Source organism: Heloderma suspectum, chromosome 6 (genome assembly GCF_057233095.1).
Source record: "Heloderma suspectum isolate Gila_16-S chromosome 6, 16-S_ref, whole genome shotgun sequence".
NCBI lineage: Eukaryota > Metazoa > Chordata > Lepidosauria > Squamata > Helodermatidae > Heloderma > Heloderma suspectum.
The window spans coordinates 6,827,303-6,850,058 of NC_139463.1; the positions used below are offsets into that span (position 1 = coordinate 6,827,303).

Here is a 22,756-nt window from a genome sequence, read left to right on the forward strand (position 1 = left end):
TCAATGAAAGAGTCCTGGAAGCTAAAGCCATCATTCTGGATGCAGCCACCACTCCATGGCTTTCTTCACATGGAGCTTTTATCCTGCAATTGAGATTGCTCCTTCTCAGAAGTTCGCGGGCTCTTTACATGACGCCGTGAATCTCCAGGGCGTCCCCTCTCTTGCCAATATATGAGCAATGGTAGCATCCAAAGAGAAGGAATGGGAGTAAGGACACACCAGGATTTCCAGATGTAGCCTTTGCTATAGCTAAGATGTAGGGGGAATCCCAGAAATATCAATGAGCAGAAAAGCACTGTCCTACCCCAGATCCTGACTGCCTTAGCAGGGGGGAGATATCATTAAGAGATTTAGAACATCCTGCAGTCAAAACAATGCCCACCTATTGTTTTCTGGCAGCTCACTGAGAAAATATAGAAGTATCTTTATGAGGTTAATTTTAAAAATCCCAAAGCGGTTTACAATTAATTGTAAAACCATGCAGCATTATAAAAGCACGATAGACAAGTTGAGGATTGGGAAAAACCAGGGTAAACAAGTTCTTAATAATCATCAAAAGCACATGTTCGCCGCTGCCTGATGTATCACAGAGGGGAGATCATTCGGGGGGGGGGGCATCACAGAGAAGGCTGTGTTGCCTTCAGATGGGATTCTACAGGATGTAGCATAGACAGCAAGACCTCCCCTGAAGGTCGCAGTGGTCTAATGGGTCTATATAGGGGGGGCTGATCTTTGAAGTAACCTGGTCCTAAGTTGCGTAGGGCTTTATATGCCAATAGCAGTGCCCTGAATCTGGCTCAGTAGCAAACTGGCAGCCACTCTTTCCCCACAGGTGCTATTTGTGAGGTTTTAAGGTGCTACACGACCCGTTGTTGCTGCTGCGCAGCTTCCCTTTGGGAGCTGCTACCGTGGGAAGTGCCAGGGCTTTGAAAATGTGGGTTTGCTCCCTGAATAAACATGTTTCAGTTCAGGCTGGGAGCCTGGGTACCCTGAGGGCACATTCACAGAGGCCTGAAACCCAGGGAATTGGGCTAGCGGGTGACCCGCCGGGTGTCTTTGAGCTCTATGATCCAATGAATAAAAGGGAGGAAAGGACTACTGTCAGGCACATGTCATGATTATTTGTAGCAGAAAGCCACAAAATTCCGGTCCCGTTCTGCTTCCCCCTTTTGTGCCCCGTTTTGGGCAATGCTGATATGGAGGGGTCATTCCATTACGTGGACATGGTTTTGTTCCCTCTGAAAGCAAGTTGTTGGTGAACCCACAGCTCCCCCTGGTGGCCATGGAAGCTCCGTGGAGGACGCACCACAGCTTCCTCTGCAGCAGTTGCTCTGTTTGTAGCATCTGGCGTGCAACGTTCTCTCTTGCACTTGGTTATTTAGGGGGTTGGGGGGCATTTCCATGGTTTCCCAGTTATGTTCGCATCATATCAGCATTACCCAAAATGGGGCACAAAAGGGGGAAGCAGAATAGGAAGGGAATGGAAGACTTGGAGAAGAATTTTAATGTCTTGGATCTTTTTGCATCTACACAACCCTGGGCTGAACAAGGGCCATTGCAACATCAAGGGGAGACTGGCATGTCTGCTGAGCTCTCCTGCATAACTCTATGTGCCCTCATTCATATGATGCCAGATCTGTCTGTCCGTCTTCCTCTCTCCCAGTTCTATCCATTTATCTCCATATTTTTCCAATGCTTAAGAAATTTCACTAGCTTCCAGTTTGCCTTCAAGGTTCTAGTTTTAACGTACAAAGCCCTGAACCGTTTGGGACTGGGTTATCTGAAGGAACGCTTTCTCCCTCATAAGCTGCCTGTCTGTTCTTATTCCGAGACCTTTTTCCAATTATTCCCACGTGTCAAGGCTGAGTAGCTACCAGGAGGAGTGGCTTTTTCTGTGATGGCCCCCTGGTTGCAGAGTTCCTTCCCCAGCAAGATTTGCCTGGTGCCAATATAAACCTTTAGATATCAGACCAAGTCCATCCTGTTCACATAAGCTTTTAGTACTAACCAGATGTCAGTTTTATGCTAGGGGTGTGTGTGTGTTCTTGAAGCAGTGTATAGTGAGTTATATATACACCATCTCACTAAATATTTATATGTAAATATAATTTTTAATATATATTTATTATTTATATTTACATATAAGCAATTCCGCAACGTTCCACAACACTTGTGCCCAAGAAACTGAACCCAGGGTGGGGCTATGCCAGTGAAGGAGTGGCACTGTGCACAGATGATTCCCGGTATCTCGGATTACGCCGGAGGAAGAGCAGGTATAGCTCCTACCTCAGTGGTGTTCCCAAAGGTATCACTGAATGGTCGCGATCCACTCTCATGGGGAAATGTGACGCGCTAAATGGGGGAACACAGGTGCAATGAGGGAAAACCCTGACCTCTCCCTCCAACCGCAGACGGCTCGTCCCTCTTGGACAGAGCTTCCATGGTGCAGTATCTCTCCCACCCCTCCAAGAATCTTTGCAGGATACAAGCCCTACCTCTGCACACACAGCTCGTCTTGCTGGGGCTGGCCCAGGACATTTGCTGCCTGGGGCAAAGTGCAAGCTCCTGTTCCGTGTACAGTAGCCTACTGGGCTGGCAGATGAATCTCTCTTCAGCACTGATGACAGGGCCGCATCCTCCCCTGCATGCGAAGGCTGCAGTCTCACTTAGGGAAGGCTGCATGGCACACGGCTCCCTCCTCCAACACCTTGCGGCCACCGCCTCACATCTGCCTCCTGAAGCGACAGCTTCACTCTGCCTGATGGTAGGGCAGGCCCTGCTCCTTGCCTAAGGACAGGCATTTTGCAAGTTGAAAAGGTGTGGGGGGGAAACAGTGCTGGGAATCCATACTGTGGCAGTATATCGCAGTTTATATGAATTCTCTCGCATGTTGTGGGGTTACTGCTGTTTTTCAGTCAACCAGTTCTGTTTACTTCTTTGTAATACAAACAAATCAATACAAAAGAAAGTTTAAAAGAGTGGTGGAGCAGCAGAATACAAACATCACTTACCCCAAGACATAGTAGTACAAGAATGGTTTTTCATTGAGCAACTGGCTGATTTTTCATTCACCACTGTTTATTCTCTTGTCTTATATAAGACCCTGGGTATCCATCTTTTCTCAGAACTTAGTACAACTGCCGCTTTGGGTGAAAAGCCATATATGCAGAACATGGACGCCAGGAATTAACATAGACATACTAGATGAGAGATGGCTGCTTTGCAGCAGGCATAGGGAAAGTGTGGTCTTCCAGATGTTGTTGGAGTGCAGTTCTCATCATCCATCACCATTGGCTAGGTTGACCAGGGCTGATGGGAGTTGCAATCCAACAACATCCACCCCTGCTGCACAGGAATTAAACTTATTTAAAGAGCTTTTGTTCTCTTCCCTTGCACAGCTATCTTCTTTTAGATCCACCTTGTGGAAATATGTCAGAGTTCCCCAGTGAAGGGTTCTGTGCAATTCAAAAGGCTGCATATTGGGTGGGTATTGAGTATACCTACTTTGTAATTTGCACTGGAAGAGAAAGGATGCAACAGAACAACCCATATATTTGTACTGATATAGGATTTTTTTTACACAAGGCATTTATTGAGCACTCATCATTCCCTACTCATGGTTGTATACAGGTTCTTCAGACAATGTCATGACCCTCCAGTTTTGCTTCTGTGTCTAACCAGCACTTTCAGTGAGCTTTTTTTAGAGCAGGGAAAATGCAGCATTTAATTGTGAAAGCAAAAGAAAGCGCAATTTCCTCTTGTGTATTTGCACTATTCCACTATACCACAGTGCCACCTAGTGATTATGTAGCGGAAAAGCAAGAAAAGAAACACTCCTCATGAAATTCTCGGATCTCAATTCTCTGACAAAATGAAAAGTAGATACAGTGGATTAATACCCTCGTGTAGAAAAACTCATAGACAGTGTTAAGGTCTTGCACTGACTACATGGGAATGTAGGAAGTGGCTTGGTTCTAAAGCAGATGATTTGTCCTTCGGAACCCAGTACTTTCTGCCCTGACTGGGAGTGGCTCTCCAGGGTCTCTGGAGAGCCATTGCCTCTACCTGATCCTTTTGAGCTGGGGTGTTCTGCATGCAAAGTATATACTCTACCACTGAGCTATGGCCCCTTCACCAAATACATGTGCCTTTGGAATGGCACACTCTTCTCCCTTCTGCTTTCTACGTCAAGCATGTTATGATCTGGATGATACAGGCTCCTTGGTAAGTGGTGTTGACTATGCAGGATCTGGCTTTAGTCCACAGTGATGTTCGGGGGGCCATCTACACGAAGATGCTTTCCAACGCAATTCAGTTTAAAAGCGTGTTTTCATCCATTCGGATTTGTACCTCCCATGACACACGCATCCTATTAGAGCAGCTTATACATCAGAAAAGAACCCGCTTTCGGGGGCAGACTGCATGAGAAACTGCATTCATTTGGGCATATGTGGGTAGAGTCTCGCAACATCAACAAGTTATTAAACTTATGCTCAGGTCCACTGCAGCGAATAAGCGGAGATTGAAAACAAAAGGCATCAACATGCTTCCTTCTTTAAAGTCGTTAAACTTACGCGCAGGTCTCCTGCAGCAGATAAGGGGACATTAGAAACAAAAGGCAAAGCAATCCCCAATTTTCCACACTTCTCTCCCCATCTGTTCTGACTAAGTGCAATTAAAGACAGTGTGATTTACTTCTGAGTAGACATGATTATCTGGCCTGTTCTCAGCAAGTTCTTTCTTGAAGTCATTAATCTTATGCAAATATGCATATCTATGCGGAAGGGGCTTAAAAAGAAAGAAATCCCAAAAGCAACGTGCTGACTTTCTCGGGAGTAAGGCTCATTTGGGAAAAAACAAAACATGATCAGCTGAGGGTGAAGCCAGCAGCTCTCCTCCAGTCTACCCTTTGCTGATACAGCTTTTCCTTCCGCACCCACAGCGTTGCTCCTCACAGCTGCCACCAAAGCCAGTATCACAAGCTGAGGTCACACAAACTCCCAAATGCACTGAAGCTGGTGCGACGGGAAAATCCATCACAAAACGACTTTGCAAAAATGTGGGTTTTATGGCATGAGAACCCACAGTTGCTGCAGAGAGGGTGAAACGCCATGTGCCACAACCATGTGTGAGGTGCGGTAGCACTGCCAGAAATGCCCTGTGTAGATCCAGCCCGGTTCCCTTCCATCTTTAGAGTTTTAGTATTTGCTTAATTTTTTTTAAAAGGTGGCTTTGGCTTGTCCCTTTTGCTTAGTAAGTCCTTCGACATTCGTACAACCCCCAAAGGGGGCTCCCATCTTCCTTTGGCCAGAGAGAGCTGTTGTCGTGGAGAGGCGCTGCGTCCGAAGACTCCTCTGAAGAAGCGTGGAGCATCTTGGGAGGGAGATCGTTGCCCACGGTGGTCATAAAAGAGGGGAAAGGGTAGGGGGAGGCAGAGGAGTAGCCAGCGGCATAGTGGACATCTTCGAGGGCATGGAAAGGGTAGGACTGCGTTCCAGGGATGGCGGAATTCCAGCTGGGGCTTCTGTAGTGAGAAGACCCCCCCGGCTCATGAGAGGAGAGGCAGCCAGTGGCGGAAGACGCTTGTAAGGATTCTGAATCTGAACACTCATCCGGCTGACCGAGGCTGTCGGGCATGGATTGTTCCCAGGAGTCTCTCTGCGAGGAAGAAAGGAAACCATTGCTGAAAGTTCTCAAGGGGTTGTAGGCATCGTCCCTACAGTATTATGGGTGGCGGGGTGGGGGGCACAAAGTCCTCCCTGTGTGAGTGAGTGTGTGTGTGTGTGTGTGTGCGAGAGAGAGAGTTAACTGTTAAGACAGCCACTCACCTTCTCTTGGGAAACCTTTAAAACGTCAGGAGGTGAGCCGCGATCAGTGGTGGTGCGTGCGTTCTACAATTCTGCCATTGCACCTTGCAAGCACGGAAACTGGTCTTGATCTCAAGAGGCTACATTCTGCTCTCATCGTGCTTTTGAATTCATTAGGCATAGGGCAGTTGCCATCACATCAAAGGGGCCATGCAATTCAATTTTAATTACATTCATTCGGGGGGGGGGGGACACAACACACACATGTATTCTAATTTACAGTAGACAGTCCTCTATTTGAAGGGATCTCAGAGGACAGTCCTCTATGTGAAAGCATCCCCTGTTTGCAGGGTTGTCCAGTCCAAGCCTGGTTTTAAAATTAAGAACCATCAGAACGGAGAGCAGCGGGGGCTTGGAAATTGCCCATCCACAAGTAGCACCTGGACAGCAGACTGAGGGGGCACACAGCTCACCTGGTCACAGTCTCCCCAAATATGGTGTAGTGCATTTCCATTTAAATTATATAGTACTTATCTCTAAACTTTCATCTAGTGTGTGTGTGTGCACACACATGCATAGCCCCTCCCTGCAACTGACACTGGATGTGGCTCTTGGGGATGAAGGTTGTGCACCCTTGACCTATACATATAAATTAGCACACGGGTGGGGAACCTGTTTCAGCCCAGGGGCCGGATTCAATTTCAGAGAAACTCTCAGGGGCTGCATTCCAGTAGTGGGCAGGGCTGAAGTCAAAAGGGGCAGAGCAAAAATACAAAAAAGAGCAGCATATTGTAGCTAGGGATGGCGGAGAATTCCGCCACGGCTTTCCCCCCGAAATCCGTGGTGGAACGGCCTGCCACCCTGCGGATCCCCCCCGGGATGAGACTTAGCTGGGGCGGATGTTCCGGACAGCGGCGGCTCCAGCGGCGGCTGCGGCTGGTCTTCCGACCGGCTGCCGCCACCGCCATTTGCAGTCTGGTCTTTTTTTTTTACCCAGACGTGATAGGCTATGTAAAGACTTACGTAGCCTATCACTTCTGGGTTAAAAAAAAAACATGCATACGCAAATGGCAGCAGCTACAGCGGCCGACATTTGTGTTCCTTATTTTTCGCCGTTTTAGTTTACGTAAATATTTACTATTTACGCCTTATTTTTCGCCGTTTTAGTTTATGTAAATATAGACTATTACGGCGAGAATAAAGGGGAACGCAAATAGCGTAGCGGTTGCTATTTGCGTTCCTTTTTGATTCGCCATTTTAGCCTAAGTAAATATTTACAGAGCTGAGCCTGCTGGGCAGGACTCCGGGGGGAGGGACGGAGCGCTTCCCCCCACCACCACATAGCAGATCCGCGAAACGGTAAGTGACTCTCATACATCCCCAACTGTCGCTTAAAGCCCTTGCTCCCAATAACTAAGCTTAGGGGAGGCATTTCCATCTTTTAGAATGAGAAAAAACTGCACAGAAGCAGGGAACCACCAAATGATCAGTGGTCTGGGGAGAGGGCATTGCCAAGGAAGGGGGTGAGGCAATCTAGGGAACTCCAGGGGGGCAGAATGAGACTCCAAGAAGGTTGGATTTATCTCCTGGGCTGGAGATTCCCCACCCCTGGATTAGCACATGCAAATTGTATGCAAATCAGCTTCCTTTTTTGTCCTATTTTTTCATGATGCGTGCCCTCATTTTTGGCAATGTGTAATCGGCCATCCTATATATGTATGTATGTATGTATGTATGTATATATAATTTAAACTGGCCTGAAATCAGTTTTGTTGAAGGACAGTATAATACATGCTTTAAATAAAATAGCTAACTAGCTAAATAAATAACTCTACGTGCTTTCTGTGCTGAACTGCCCACACACAAAACACGAACAGGATGTTCTAGAGCTGGAAATGGTGCAGCAAATAACCAAGGGGCTGCCGAATCTTCCCCGTGAGGAACAGCTAAAACATCAGGGGCCTTTTAGTTTAGGAAAAGGCAAGTGAGGTGGAGGGACACCACAGAGGTCTATAAACGGATGAACAAGCAAACACATTGTTTTTAGATAGATGTTGCTGTGTTATCTTTTTATATGGTTTTATGTAAATGCTTTTCTTTTTCTTTGTATAATGTGTTTTAATGGTTTTTCATTTTTGCGAACTGCCCAGAGAGCTTTGGCTATGGGGCAGTAAAGAAATGGAATGAATGAATGAAATGAAATGAAAATGAATGGGATGGAGAAAGGGGATATACAGAAGTTTTTTCTCCCTGTCTCATAATACTTGAACTGAAGGTCTTCCAAGTGAAGCTGAAAGGTAGCAGTGAATCTATTAGCAGACAAAAGGAAGTCCTTCACACAGCACATATAAAATTTATGGCAGGCTTCCCTGACCTGGCACCCTCCAGATGTGCTGGTCTACAAGTCCCATTATCATCAGTGGACATGGCCATTGCTGAGGATGGTGGGAATTGTAGTCTGACACATCTGGAGGGTGCCAGGCTGGTGGAAGCTGATTTATGGACTTCACTGCCACAAGTTGTGTTGATGGCCGCTAGATTTGATAGCTCGGAATTAGATACATTTATGATAGAGGAGGAGGGAGCTATGGTGGCTCCATGGAACCTCCGCATTCAGGAGCACTCCTACTGAATGTCAGTAGCTCGGGAGTAACTGTGGATGAGGGCTGTTGCCTTCATGACCAGCTTGTGGGTTTCCTGGATGCATCCAGCTAGCCACTGTGGGCAACAGGATGCTGGATTAGATGGCCCTATAGTTTGATTCACTGGGCGGGCAGGTGGGGGGGGGGGACACTTGTGGCCCTGCATATGTGGTTGGACTTTGGATATTGACAGGAGTTGCCCATCAGCCTCAATCAGCATGACCAATGGTCAAATATGATGGGAGTTGTAGTTCAGCCACATCTGGAGGGCAGGGCCAGCGTCAAGGGTAGGCATGGTTGGGCACCTGCCAAGGGCCCAAACCCCAGGAAGGGGCCCCTGGGCTTGCTCCTTGTCTTTCCCATTACAACCTACCTGTTCGCCTGCCTCTCACTCCCACCCAGACAATGGTGGTGGAGAGGAGGCGGAGCAGGAGATGCCCCGGCCTGCTTCCTCCCTGGCTCTATGCCTGTCAAGCCAGCAAGCAGTGGCAGTGAGGAGGAGGAGGAGCGAGAGCCGCGGGTGACACTGGCGGCGAGAAGGGAGGCTCACTGAGGGAGGCGCCTGTGGGGGTGTCTTGCCCAAGGGCCCTCAGAAACCTGGGACCAGCACTGCTGGAGGGCCACAGGTTCTCCCAAGCCTGCATGAGGGTCTTCAGACATGCCCTCCGTTCAACCCCAGGCAGCCCGCTTGCGACCCTTGCACCTTCCTTACAGTTAAAAAGTGTGTGGCGTCACTCGGAAAGGATGGCATGACGGACGACAGTGGCGAGGCGGCAAAGAGAGACGAGGCTCCGGAGGTGACAGATGCCGCGCGGTGGTCGACGTACTGGTCCATGAAATGGGTGTCTAGGAGTGAAGGGTAGCCTTGAGCGGCTGGCGATTCATACGCAAATTGCTTGGCTATGAGGGAGGAAGCACAGACGTCGCCAGAGAGCTGCTTACTGCTTTGTAAATCCATATCTGCCGTCAGGGATCTTCGAACTCCATAGTAACTAGACACAGCAGCAGAACCTTTTGGCAATGGAGAAATGAGATCAGTTACTACTGCACCAGGAGCCAAGCAGGTGAGGTGAAGTGGAAATACCCACATGTCCACATCTGAGCTGCCACATCCGATAAAGCGCTGCCCATTAATAGTATGGAGTTCGGTCAATTCATCAATTGTTGACGTTTGTATATGGGTAAAACAGTATTTCTGAAGCAAGAAGGACTCTCCCTTTGTTTTCGGGTGATGCACAAGCATTTCAGAGGAGGCTTCATCTTAGAAGGGGCATCCCTTCTTGTGTGGGTGAGAGAAGGGAGCTGTCTCATTTAAGGTGGTGTTTTCCCTCTACAGTTTTTATAAGTTCTTGCAATATATCTATTTCTATATCTATCTCTACATCTGCTGCCCAATTAATCAAAAGTATTTTGGGTTGCAGCAGTTATGGAATTTCACACTAAATAGTAAGCGAGTTAAGAATGGCAGGAACTCGTCTCTTTGCTGCTACTTTGGGAAGTAGGGGAAGGGAGTGTGATAGACACATTAATATCTTGGCTATATAGAAACCTTGGGGTTTTTCATTGGTTTCATTGGCAGTTCTCCCTTCCTTCCTTGGGAACATTTAAAAATAGTCTCTTGGTGTGAACCAGGAAATGACCTAGCCAGGCAATGAGATGGTTCCCTCTACCCTTTTTATATCCATGTGTCTCTTCCTCTGTTCTCCTTTTTCTCTCATAGGAGGAAAAAGAGGGAGAAAAACAGAGCAAAGGACAACAGAGAAAGACACACAGAACTGCCCACCTTCCACTCTCTTCATCTACTAGGAACATCAAAAGCTGCCTTAGACTGAGTCAGACCTTTGGTCCATCTAGCCCAGCGCTGTCGACACTGACTGGCAGCAGCAGCTCTCCAGGGTAGCAATTTTTCCAGTCCTACTTTGGAGATGCTGGGGATCGAACCTGGGACATTCTGCATGCAAAGCAGGTGCTCTACCACTGAGCTATGACCCTTCCCTCTAAAGACATAGCCCCTTCCCTCTATTTCCCCGGCTACCTCAGCTAGCTTCTCCTATCAGCTGCCTTTTAAATCCTCCCAGGCTGCTACAAGCACACCCTCCTTTTCACTGGCTGATTCTACATGCATACACACACGCACACATATTTTCTTTTCCAACTGACTCAATGTTCCATGCCCACTGAGCATGCTCAGAAACATTAGACTGTTTCTGGGATTTTCCTGCTCCTTAGTTCAGCATTTGTAAGAGTGATAACAAGTGGGATCTGCAACGCAACGTTGCAGCATAGGGTGCTCCTACTCAGGGATCCAGCTGCTCCATTCCCCCTCCCTCCTGCCTTTCCATTCTCCCCCTTCCTCCTCCAATTGTCAGCATTCTGGGCCCATTGAGTATGCTCACTTCTCATTAGGCAGTTATTGGGGGGGGGCGGTCTCCACACTTTTGTTTTTTTTCTAAAGTTTTTTTTTGCTTTTGCAAAACCTTGAACCCAGCACTATAATCATAGAAAATAAAATAAATTAATTAGCAATTGCACTGGCTGCAGAAAGGAAACGAGTAATTAAAGCTCTCCACATGCACCCCCTTCCCCCAAAGCAGAGAACACGAATTGACTAACTAAAGCGCAACTCAGGAGCCACACCAGTGAACAGGGATCGATTTAAAGAAGCCAAGGGGCAGAAGCTGTTTGAAAATAAAAAAGCAAGGAGGAAAGTAGAAGGGATAGTAGCCCTGGAAAGTTTCAATAGCATTTTGCCGCTATTGCAATTGCCACTACTGCAATTTAGGGTGCAATCCTGTGGCCGCTAGTCAGTGGCTGGACAGTCATAGGATAGGTTGGTTCCTGGGAACTGACCTCCACGCCCTCCTGCGCTGCCTCGTAGGCAGCGTGGAACGGTCCCGCACTCCAAGCTCAGAAGAGCTGTGCGGAGCAGCGAAAATGGACGCGTTCCTGGGGGCGGGGCGGGGAAGGCAGTAGTGCCTTTCCTTCGCTTCCTGTCCAGCATCTGCCCCCCACCCCAACTTCCCGTGGCAAGACAGCCGAAATCAGCTCTCTAGCCATGAATGCAGGGCTGCTGCTCCTGCCGTGCATTGGACAGGTGGTCGCTTCCGAGTTCGGAGGCGGCCACCTATCCCAATAGGATTGCACCCTTAGTTGTAAATGTACAACTGGCCTTTTGATCAGATGGGTGGACATATGCATTACAGCAAGATAACTGATAGGTGATGTATATTGAGTTTTGATACAATGCATTTTTATTTGTTTTATTTTGATACACTGTGCATTGCGACCCATCCTGGGATCGTTTTGTGACAAAGGGCAGGATATAAATGATAAATAAATCAAATGTAAAGAAAAAATCTTTTAAAATATTTGCACTGCTGCTGGGTTTTGCTTTTATTGCTTTATGCAGCAGATCTAAATTTTTAAACTTTGGTATTATGTTTTATCATGCTGTATTTTATGGTTTTAATTGTTGTGAACCGCCCTGAAAGCTTTGGCTATTGGGCGGTATAGAAATCTAATAAAATAAAATAAATACAATCACCAGAAATCATGTTCAGAAAAAAGACAGGAGGCCAACATGGAAAACACTGGAATGTAAGCAAGTTGGTATCTGGATTATCTGTAAAAAAAAAAAGATGGTCCTTTCACATGAGGCTTTTACTGTCCAATCGCACTGCCTCATTCACGGAATGTTACAGGGGTCCAGATAACAACATCTTCCATTAGTAGCCCTGTTATGCTTTCCCACCGCTTCATCCACTTTTTTCTTACCAGAAAAAAGAAAAAATCTGCCAAGGAGGAAAAGATGGAATAGCTGCACAACACCTTTTGATTGTTAGCAGTTGGAGCCCTCCCTCTGGAAACTCTGTGAGTGAATGAAGGCTGTCCATTCCAAAGCCAGTGATTAATGCCGAAGCAAGGCGGTTTACACTAGCAATCAGAAAGCACCATGCGACGATTCCATCTTTTCTCTCTTAAGAAAATGACAGAAGAAATGGTGGGAAAACATGGGAGGGCTACGGGTGGAAGACACTGTAATCTAGAACCCCCATAAAATTCCGTGATGAGGCACTGAGATTGCATAACAAAAGCCCCGTCTGGAACCACCTTCAGTCTCCAAATTCAAACCACCGAGCTGTTTCTTGTTGCCTCTTTGTCCGGCCCTCAAACCTTGGAAGGGTGTCGCCCATTCCAAAGGCTGGGCCCATTAAGGAACGCTAGATACATTTGTCACACCCCTGACTCAGCAAATGACACAATCCATTCACTCAAGACCAAGCTCAGAACAGAACCTTTATACGGTCTTTTGTTGTTCTATTTCAAGGTCGCCATGTTGATTTTAACTATTTGTATTTTTCTACTGTTTACATTTTGACCTATGGTTAATTATTAAATGTATACATTTGCACTTTTGTATACATTTTGCCAAATACCTTTGTTGTTACTTCGGTAATGTTTATTACCAGTTCTGCTTCAAGCTGAATTTATTTTCTGTAATGTTGCTGCAGTTTTGTTATGGCCTCTGCCCTACGGCTAAAGGAAACCTGACTTTATTGTTTTATTATGCATCCTGTTTAAACTGTGTTTTATTATTGTAATAATAAAATTGTTCTCCTGTTTAAAAGCAGCCCTTAGTCAGGTTCAGCTTGGCTGTACTGTGGAGAGCTGAGTTCGAATTCTTACTGAGTGACCTATCTCAGAGGCTTTCTTCACGCAGAGCTTTGATCCTGCAATTCATGGAAGTTTGCGGGCTCTTTAGATGATGCCCTGGTGACTCTCCAGGGTGTCTCCTGCACTAAATGCCCTTTGTTCCGTTTTTAAATAGATCGCAGATCATGAGCTATCAAATGACCCAGCTGCGTTCCACTTGAGTTCCCTCTGTGAAAAGAGGAAAACAGGCAAGAAGAGGAGCAAGATCAATGAAAGAGATGGAAGACTCAGATACAGGGAGAAGCGGGGGAAAGGGGAAGGGGGAAGGATAATGTAAGCCACCTTGAGTTCCTTGCGAGAGGGAGAAAGGCGGGGTATAAATGCAATAAATAAATAAATAAATAAATAAGGGGGAAAGGAATTGGGTGAAAAAGGGAGTCGTCGTGATCCTGCATTTAAAACAGAAGCAGAAAGTCCCATTTTAAGTGCAGGATTTTAGGCTGATGTAGAGATGCCCTTCATGGATCACTGCCTTGTTGTGGCGAAAGGGCTTGCGTAGCTCAGTGAAGCCATAAGCTATGCCGTGCAGGGCCACCCAAGACGGACAGGTCATGGCGGAGAATTCTGACAAAATGTGGTCCACTGGAGAAGGAAATGGCAACCCACTCCAGTATTCTTGCCAAGAAAACCCCATGGAACGTATCACAAGGCTAAAAGATATGACGCTGGAAGATGAGCCCCTCAGGTCAGAAGGTGTCCAATATACTACTGGGGAAGAGCAGAGGGAATTTCCAAGTAGCGCCAGAAAGAGCGAAGTGGCTTGGCCAAAGCCGAAAGGACACTCAGCTGTGGATGTGTCTGGTGGTGAAAAGAAAGTCCGATGCTGTAAAGAACAATATTGTTGAGGAACCTGGCATGTAAGATCAATGAAACAAGGTAAGCTGGAGGTGGTCAAACATGAGATGGCAAGACTGAACATCGACATCTTGGGAATCAGTAAACTAAAATGGACAGGCATGGGTGAATTTAATTCAGGTGACCATTATATCTACTGCTGTGGCCAAGAATCCCTTAGAAGAAATGGAGTAGCACTCATAGTCAACAAAAGGGTGGGAAAAGCAGTACTGGGGTACAATCTCAAAAATGATAGAATGATCTCAGTACGAATCCAAGGCAAACCATTCAACATCACAGTAATTCAAGTCTATGCCCCAACCACTGAGGCCGAAGAAGCTGAGCTTGATTGATTCTATGAAGACCTACAACACCTTCTAGAACTGACACCAAAAAAAGATGTCCTTTTCATCATAGGGGATTGGAATGCTAAAGTAGGAAGTCAAGAAATCACCGGGATAACAGGCAAGCATGGCCTTGGTGTACAAAATGAAGCAGGACAAAGGCTAATAGAGTTTTGCCGCGAGAACATGCTGATCATAGCAAACACTCTTTTCCAACAGCACAAGAGGCGATTCTACACATCGACATCACCAGATGGTCAATATCGAAATCAGATTGATTTATTTTATTTTGCAGCCAAAGATGTAGGGATGTATGAATCCCTTACCTGGCTCCGCACAGGGGCATCCGCAGTGGGGGGGAGGCGCTCCGTCCCTCCCCCTGGAATCCTGCCCAGCCACCCACAGCCGGACATCCGGCCGCTGGGCAGCCCTGCAGGGACACAAATGGCGGCTGTCGTAGCCATCGCCATTTGCGTCCCTGTAGTGAGCCGTGATAGGCTACGTAAATATTTACGTAGCCTATCACGGCAGGGGGAAAAACCCCAGCGTATGCAAATGGCGGTAGCCACCACCATTTGCGTACGCTGGGTTTTTTTCCCCCCTGCCGTGATAGGCTACGTAAATAATTATGCAGCCTATCATGGCGGGGGGGGGGAACCAGGATGGCCGCCATTCGCAAAGCAGCGTGGACGGGAGCAGGTAAGTGCTCCGTTTCGCACGCCTTTCGTGGGGTGGGGGCGGCGGGGGCTTCGTTCCACGATGGATTTCGGGGGGCCGAATGCACTGGCATTCGGCCTCACCGAGATCTGTCACGGAATTCTCTGACATCCCTACAAAGATGGAGAAGTTCTATACAGTCAGTAAATGCAAGACCTGGAGCTGACTGTGGCTCAGATCATGAGCTGCTTCTTGCAAAATTTCAGCTTAAATTGAAGAACGTAGGGAAAACCACTAAACCATTCAGGTATGTCCTAAATCATATCCCTTATGAATACACAGTGGAGGTGAGGAATAGATTTAAGGGATTAGACCTGACAGACAGAGCTCCTGAGGAACTATGGACGGAAGTCCATAACATTGTTCAGGAGGCAGCAACTCAATCCATCCCAAAGAAAAAGAAATGCAAGAAAGCCAAGTGGCTGTCTGAGGAGGCTTTACAAGTAGCTGAGGAAAGAAGGGAAGCGAAAAGCAAGGGAGAAAGGGGAAGATATATCCAACTGAATGCAGAGTTCCAGAGAACAGCAAGGAGAGACAAGAAGGTCTTCTTAAATGAACAATGCAAAGAAATTGAGGAAAACAATAGAATGGGAAAGACTAGAGATCTTTTCAAGAAAATTGGAGATATCAAGGGAACGTTTTGTGCAAAGACGGGCTTGATAAAGGACAAAGAAGGCAGGGACCTAACAGAAGCAGATGAGATTAAGAAGAGGTGGAAAGAATACACAGAAGAACTATATAGGAAAGATCTGAATGTCCCTGATAGCCATGATAGTGCAGTCACTGAACTTGAGCCAGACAACCTAGAGAGTGAAGTCAAGTGGGACTTAGGAATCATTACTAACAATAAAGCTAGCGGAGATGACAGTATTCCAGCTGAGCTATTTAAAATCCTAAAAGATGATGCTGTTAAAGTGCTGCACTCAATATGCCAACAAATTTGGAACTCTCAACAGTGGCCACAAGACTGGAAAAGGTCAGTTTACATCCCATTTCCAAAGAAGGGCAATGCCAAAGAGTGTTCAAACTACCACACAATTGCGCTCATTTCACATGCCAGCAAGGTTGTGCTACAAATCCTACAAGCTAGGCTTCAGCAGTATGTGAACCGAGAACTACCGGAAGTACAAGCTGGGTTTCGAAGAGGCAGAGAAACTAGAGATCAAATCACCAACATTCGCTGGATCATGGAGAAAGCAAGAGAATTCCAGAAAAATGTCTATTTCTGCTTCATTGACTATGCTAAAGCCTTTGATTGTGTGGATCACAACAAACTCTGGCAAATTCTGAAAGAGATGGGAGTACCAGACCACCTTACCTGTCTCCTGAGAAACCTGTATGAGGGTCAAGAAGCAACAGTAAGAACCAGACATGGAACAACCGAGTGGTTCAAAATTGGGAAAGGAGTACGACAAGGCTGTATATTGTCGCCCTGCTTATTTAACTTATATAGAGAGTACATCATGAGAAACGCCGGGCTGGATGAATCACAGGTTGGAATTAAGATTGCCAGGAGAATTATCAACAACCTCCGATATGCAGATAATACCACCCTAATGGCAGAAAGCAAAGAGGATCTCAAGAGCCTCTTGTTGAGGGTGAAAGTGGAGAGTGCAAAAGCTGGTTTGAAACTCAACATTAAAAAAACGAAGATCATAGCATCTGGCCCTATCACTTCCTGGCATATAGAAGGGGAAGAAATGGAAGCAGTGACAGATTTTATTTTCTTGGGCTCCAAGATCACCGCAGACGGTGACTGTAGCCATGAAATTAAAAGACACTTGCTCCTTGGGAGGAAAGCTATGGAACACCTAGACAGCATAGTAAGAAGCAGAGACATCACCTTGCCGACAAAGGTCCGTATAGTGAAAGCTATGGTTTTCCCAGTAGCAACGTATGGCTGTGAGAGCTGGACTATAAGGAAGGCTGAGTGCCGAAGAATCGATGCTTTCGAACTGTACTGCTGGAGAAGACTCTTACGAGTCCCCTGGACTGCAAGGAGGTCCAATCAATCAATCCTAAAGGAAATCAACCCTGACTGCTCATTGGAAGGACAGATACTGAAGCTGAAGCTCCAATATTTTGGCCACCTAATGCAAAGAGAAAACTCACTGGAAAAGACCCTGATGCTGGGAAAGATTGAAGGCAAAAGGAAAAGGGGCCGGCAGAGGATGAGATGGCTAGATAGCATCACCGATGCAATGAATATGGACTTGAGCACACTCCGGGAGAGAGCAGAGGACAGGAAGGCCTGGCGTGCTATGGTCCATGGGGTCACGAAGAGTCGGACACGACTGAACGACTGAACAACAAGAGATGCCCTCAGTCTAAGCTACCTCACAGCATTGTCATGAGGAAAAGAAAAAACTGGATAACCACATGTATGCCATTCTGCTTGAGGAAGGAAAGGAATCAGGCTAAAAAATGTAATCCATTCATTTGTCTGTAAAAATATACTTACCCGGCAGTGGGACAAATGACGACTGAGTTGTAGCAACACTGCCCTGAAAAGAAAAGCATGACATATTAAAAAATAAACAATTTCCCTCTCAAATTTAGCAAGGTTGACTGGATTATATCTTAAGAATCCCAGTGAAATCCTAGGCTTCAAAATAAAAGGTAGATATATCAATAGGTTGGCTTTTTTGTCATTTATACCTCATCTTTCCACCCAATTGGGCACTCGAGGCTGCTTGCAATCCTCCCCCCCCCCACCCCAGACAATAGACACACACGCGTGCAAAATCACAATCAAACAATGTACAGCATGTTTCCCCATGGCAGTGCAAGCAAAGAGGGAACTTTACAGCTTCACAGGATGGGGAGAGCCAGGCCCCAGCTACCTAGAGCCATAGTGCTTTCGGAAGCCAAATAGCCAACCTGTCGCAAAGTAAATGCTCTGCCCCAGAGCTATGGCCTTTCCAGGATTGCTAGCTGAAAACAAGTACTGATTTCTGGTTCTTGGGATGCTTCCAGCGGAAGCTTTTATGGTGCAACTGCCCTGCCAGTTTCATGGAATTTGACGGGGGGTCCAGCCAAGCGGCATCTTCCACTTGTAACCTCCCATGTTTTTCTACCGCTACTTTTTTTCTTTCCACAAACAAATCTGTTCAAGGAGGAAAAGATGGAATAGCTGCACAATGACCTTTAATTGGTAGCACCAGGAGACCTCCATCTGGAGGTACCCATGGCCATGCTAGAGTGTGACAGAACCCTACAAACTGCCTTCTAAAAATAAAGAGACAGGATATATACCTAAAAATACCCAAAGACCAAGCACCTTGTAGAAGATTTGGGCTTTCTTCACATGGAGCTTTTATCCTGCGATTGAGATTGCTCCCTCATGGAGGTTTGTGGGATCTTTAGATGATGCCGTGACCCTCCAGGGCGTCTCCTGCACTAAATGCCCTTTGTTCTATTTTTAAGTAGATTGCAGATAATGAGCTATCAAATGACCCGGTTGTGTTCTGCTTGAGTTCCCTCGGTGAAAAAAGAGGAAAAGCGGCAAGAAAAGGAGCAAGATCAATGAAAGAGAATGGAAGACTCAGATACAGGGAGAAGGAGGGGGAAGGGGGTGGGAGAAAAGGAAGCACATAAAAAACGGAGTCGTCATGATCCTGCATTTAAAATGGAAGCAGAAAGCCCTGTTTTAAATGCAGGATTTTAGGCTGGTGTAGAGATGCTCTTGGATGCAGTGTTGATGCCCAGATATAGACAGTTCAGAAACTTCCACTGGTGCAGAATGGTGGGGGCGAGGCGATTCAATCATATAATGCCTATACTGCGCCAGCTGCACTGGTTACTAGTGTGTTTCCGAGCCCAATATCAAGTGCTGGTTTTGACCTTTAAAGCCTTAAATCGTTTGGGACCAAATTACTTGAAGGCCCACCTTCCCCCATATCAGCCTGCCCACACGTTAAGATCAGAAAGAGAGGCTCTTCTCATTTGCTCACCCATTAGAACAATGAGGTGGGTGACCACACGTGAGACGGCCTTCTCTGAAATGGCCCCACATCTGTGGAATAAGTTGCCATCAGGGTCCGCCATGCTCCAACACTGCAGGCTTTTAAGAAGACCTTGAAAACAGATCATTTTACTTTGGCCTTCTCCTAATATGATTGCTTCTGTTGCTGTTTTTATTTCTGGTTTTGTTGATGGTTTTATTGCTGGTTTTGTTGTTGGTTTTATTGCTGGTTTTATTTTTTAATTACTGCTTTTATTGTATTCTTATTTTCTTTAATCATTTCTAATATCATACAGGTTTTATGTGTTTTACTGCTGTATGCTGCTTTGGGAGCGCTTCTGCCCAGCAAGGCGGCCAAATAAATAAATAAATAAATAAAGAGCCCTGCTCAGTTCCAATCCCAAGTGGGACACATTCAGCCCAAGTCAAGTGCCAGCCTTAACCTGGTGATGGTGAAAAGGCCAGCTATCTTCTTTTGAAACCAACTGCACACTTTCTACCTTCTAATCCCCATCCTGTTATAAACAAGATGACGGGAATGAACAGTAGATGCTCCCATTGGTTTTCAGCCTGGAGTGGCAGAGTACAACCTCCTCCAGTTTGCATACTGCAAACAGGAGTTTCCTGACATGGCAAGCAACCAAATTTAGAGGTTTAGATTTGAATTAAAATTTGCCAGTGTCAAGACTTCCTTTTGGTTAACAAGGCTCAGTTCCCACCTGGGCATGTGTTCATCATGGAAATAAGCTCATTACATCGCATCAGAGTCACAAGCCATGCTTGAAAATAAAATGAAATAAAAGCATACACAACAAAGAGACGAAGGGGACTTGATACCCTACCAGCACTTTGGAGCTGACACCTTTCTTGGGATTGTATCAGAACTGATTCACACAACTGCTCTGAGGAGCCTCTTAGGAGCATAGGAAGCTGACTTGCACATTCATTCACTTGGCCCAGCCTTCCCTAATCTGGTGCCCTCCATATATATTGGACTACAACTCCCATCATCCCCAGCCATTCAGGAAAGCTGATTTAGCCAATATTGTTTCCTCTGGCTGCCAGCATCTCTCCAGGGTCCCAAGTAGAGAAGTATTTTCCATTCACTGCTACCTGATCCTTTGGAAATGCCAGAAATCGAACCTGCAACCTTCTGCAAAGGATGGGCTCTACCACAGAGCCATGGTCCCTTTTCAACCCCTTGTAAATCGGGGGTTATTTAGAGAGGGTGAAGCAGTTGCCTGAGCTCTTCCCACTACATGCTGAGATTCTGGGCTTTTCTCTGTGAGGCATTTACCGTGCGTGCATCATTCTCTACTCAGTCGTGTACGGGTCCTTTAGATGACATTATGACTGTCCGGTTATGTTTCTGTGTCTAACCAGCACTTTGGGTGAGATTTTTTTCAGAGCAGGGAAAATGTGGCATTCAATTGTGAAAGCGAAAGAAAGCGCAGTTTCTCCTGTGTTTTTGTGCTATTCCGTTATAGTGCCACCTAGAGGTTATGTAGCAGAAAAGCAGGTAAGGAAATGCTCCTCATCAAGTGCTCAGAGCACAATTCTGCGACCAAACTGAAAGTAGATACAGAGGATTAACAGCCTTGTGTAGAAAAGCTCACTGACTCAGCATGCCATGGCAAATCTTTTCTAAAAAAAATCATTTGTGGTGGCACATTGGTGTCAGAGAGAGGCCAGGCCAGTGGGCAGTCAGACCCAAACACAGCCCTGGACTGTGGACTCTTCAAACCAGGCTCCTTGACGTCAATGTGGCAGGAAGAGGTACAACTCATAACAACAGGGGTCCCCAACCTTTCAGACCCTTGGGCACATTTAGGAATTTGCGAAACTGCTGTGGGCACTACCACAAAATGGCTCCCATGGAGTATATGGCTACTCACATAATGGCTGCTGTGGGGGCCTGGATAGTCAAAAGAGGTGGGGGAGATAAATAGCAAGGCTAGAGCCTGGGAGGGAGGAGAAAATAGCGGGGGGAGGGAGAGAAACAGCAAGCCTCAAGGCTAGGAGCAGGGGGAAACAGTAAGATATAGAGGTAGTGGGGAGAGAAATATTGAAGTCTGAAGCTAGAGGCTGGGAGTGCAGAGAAACAACAAGATTAACGGGTATGTGGGGGAGAAGGAGCAAGGTGAGGGGATAGGAAGGGAGAAAAAGAAGAACGTTAGGGACGGGGAAGGGAGAGAAATAGCAAGGAAAGGGGTTGGGTGGAGAGAAATAACAAGGCTAGAGGCTGGGAGTGGAGACAGAGCGCGAGCGAGAGCACAACGGGGAAATGCCTGTGTGGACAGAAGAAGATTGGGCGGGGCCAGGAAGCAACTCTTTCCTTCTCTTCCTACCTGCTGAACAGCTGATGATTGGCAAGTTCAGGGACAGGAAGGAGAACCTGGTGCCCCTAATGTTTTTCAGGTGTTTTTAAATTAAAAATATTTTTTTGAAGGGGGCAGGGAGTGGAGCACTTTGCAGGTGCCGTGCTGGAGACCCCCGCCTGAGAACACAGCAATGTCAGAAGAGCTCTGCTGGGTCAGTCCAAAAGTCCACAGTGGCCAACCAGGTGCCTCTGGGAAGCCCACAGGCGAGCGGGCCTGAAGAAGGCAGCGATCCCCTCCACCTATTTCTCCCCAGCAGATGAACCTATTCTGGTGACCAGGCAAAGGTGAAAGCACAGCCCCACACCCCCATTTAGGAACACAAGAAGCTGCCTTACACGGAGTCAGGCCATTGGTCTACCTAGCCCAGTATTCTTGATATTGACTGGCAGTGGTTCTCCAAGTATTTGTTGTTGTTCAGGCAGGTTTTTTCCCCAGTCCAACCCGGAGAAGCTGGGGATTGAACCAGGAACCTTCTGCATGCAAAGCAGGAGATCTACCACTGAGCCACATCCCCTCCCCCTGACACCTTGCCTGGCCAATCCAAAGGCTTCATACCGCCTCCCAATCACAAGGGCCAATTTTGCACAGCCCTCTTCCCTTCTGTGTCTGAAGAGGAAACCGAGGCTTGAACACAGACAATCCTTGGTTGTTCATTTCCATAGGGCCCATTTTCAAGCTCCGAAGTCCCTGAGAGGTGGATAAGGCATGTTTTTGGGAAAGGGCAGATAACACCTTGAGGTTCATCACACAAGGCTGAAATCCCACATCCTTACCAGGGCTTTCCGCTTCTTCTTTTTTTGCTGGATTACAATGGGCTCCTTTACACGGGGGACATGTGATATGAATTGAAAACTTCCCTTCTCAGCAGTGTTCTGTGTTTCATTATACAGCACCATCTAGTGTCTCTATTGTGGCGCAACACCGTCATTACACACTGCTGATATCTCGCATTAATGTTTGTTATCAGCTTATCCCTGATCTTTTAAAAAGCAAAAAAAATTGCTTTAAAATTTAAAGATTTAAAAAAAAAATCTTTTTTGATACAGCTCAAAAAGTGCAGGAGATGCTCTGGAGGTTGACGATGTCATGTAAAGAACCCGCAAACGTCCGTGAATAACTGATCACAAGCGTGCAATAAAAGCCTTGTGTAGAAATGCTCCTTGTCTCCAGCACCTGTACTGTGAAATTCTGACCATTTCCTGTACAACCTTTTGGAGCACAGAAGCTCAGACAGGAGGCTGCTTAGGAAAAAGCACCATTTGGCTGATGGCATCCATGCTCAAGCACCTGGGGAATGATTCAGACACCTCGAAAGATAACACATCTGTGTTCGCACAGTATGCCAGTTATCAGT

The 22,756-nt window shown here is 46.6% G+C and overlaps 1 protein-coding gene across 1 annotated transcript in view; it reads right to left on the minus strand.

Moving 5' to 3' along the window:
• Positions 1–3,561: 3,561 nt before the first annotated feature.
• Positions 3,562–22,756, minus strand: part of POU2AF2 (POU class 2 homeobox associating factor 2) — a 29,557-nt gene continuing 10,362 nt past the window's right edge. The window contains exons 4-6 of the mRNA XM_084807231.1: positions 17,519–17,561; positions 9,162–9,460; positions 3,562–5,658 (exon numbers count right to left, since the gene is read on the minus strand). Of these exons, the coding sequence (XP_084663357.1) occupies positions 5,251–5,658; positions 9,162–9,460; positions 17,519–17,561 (750 nt within the window). The 3' untranslated portion in view covers positions 3,562–5,250. The remainder of the gene's footprint in view (positions 5,659–9,161; positions 9,461–17,518; positions 17,562–22,756) is intronic.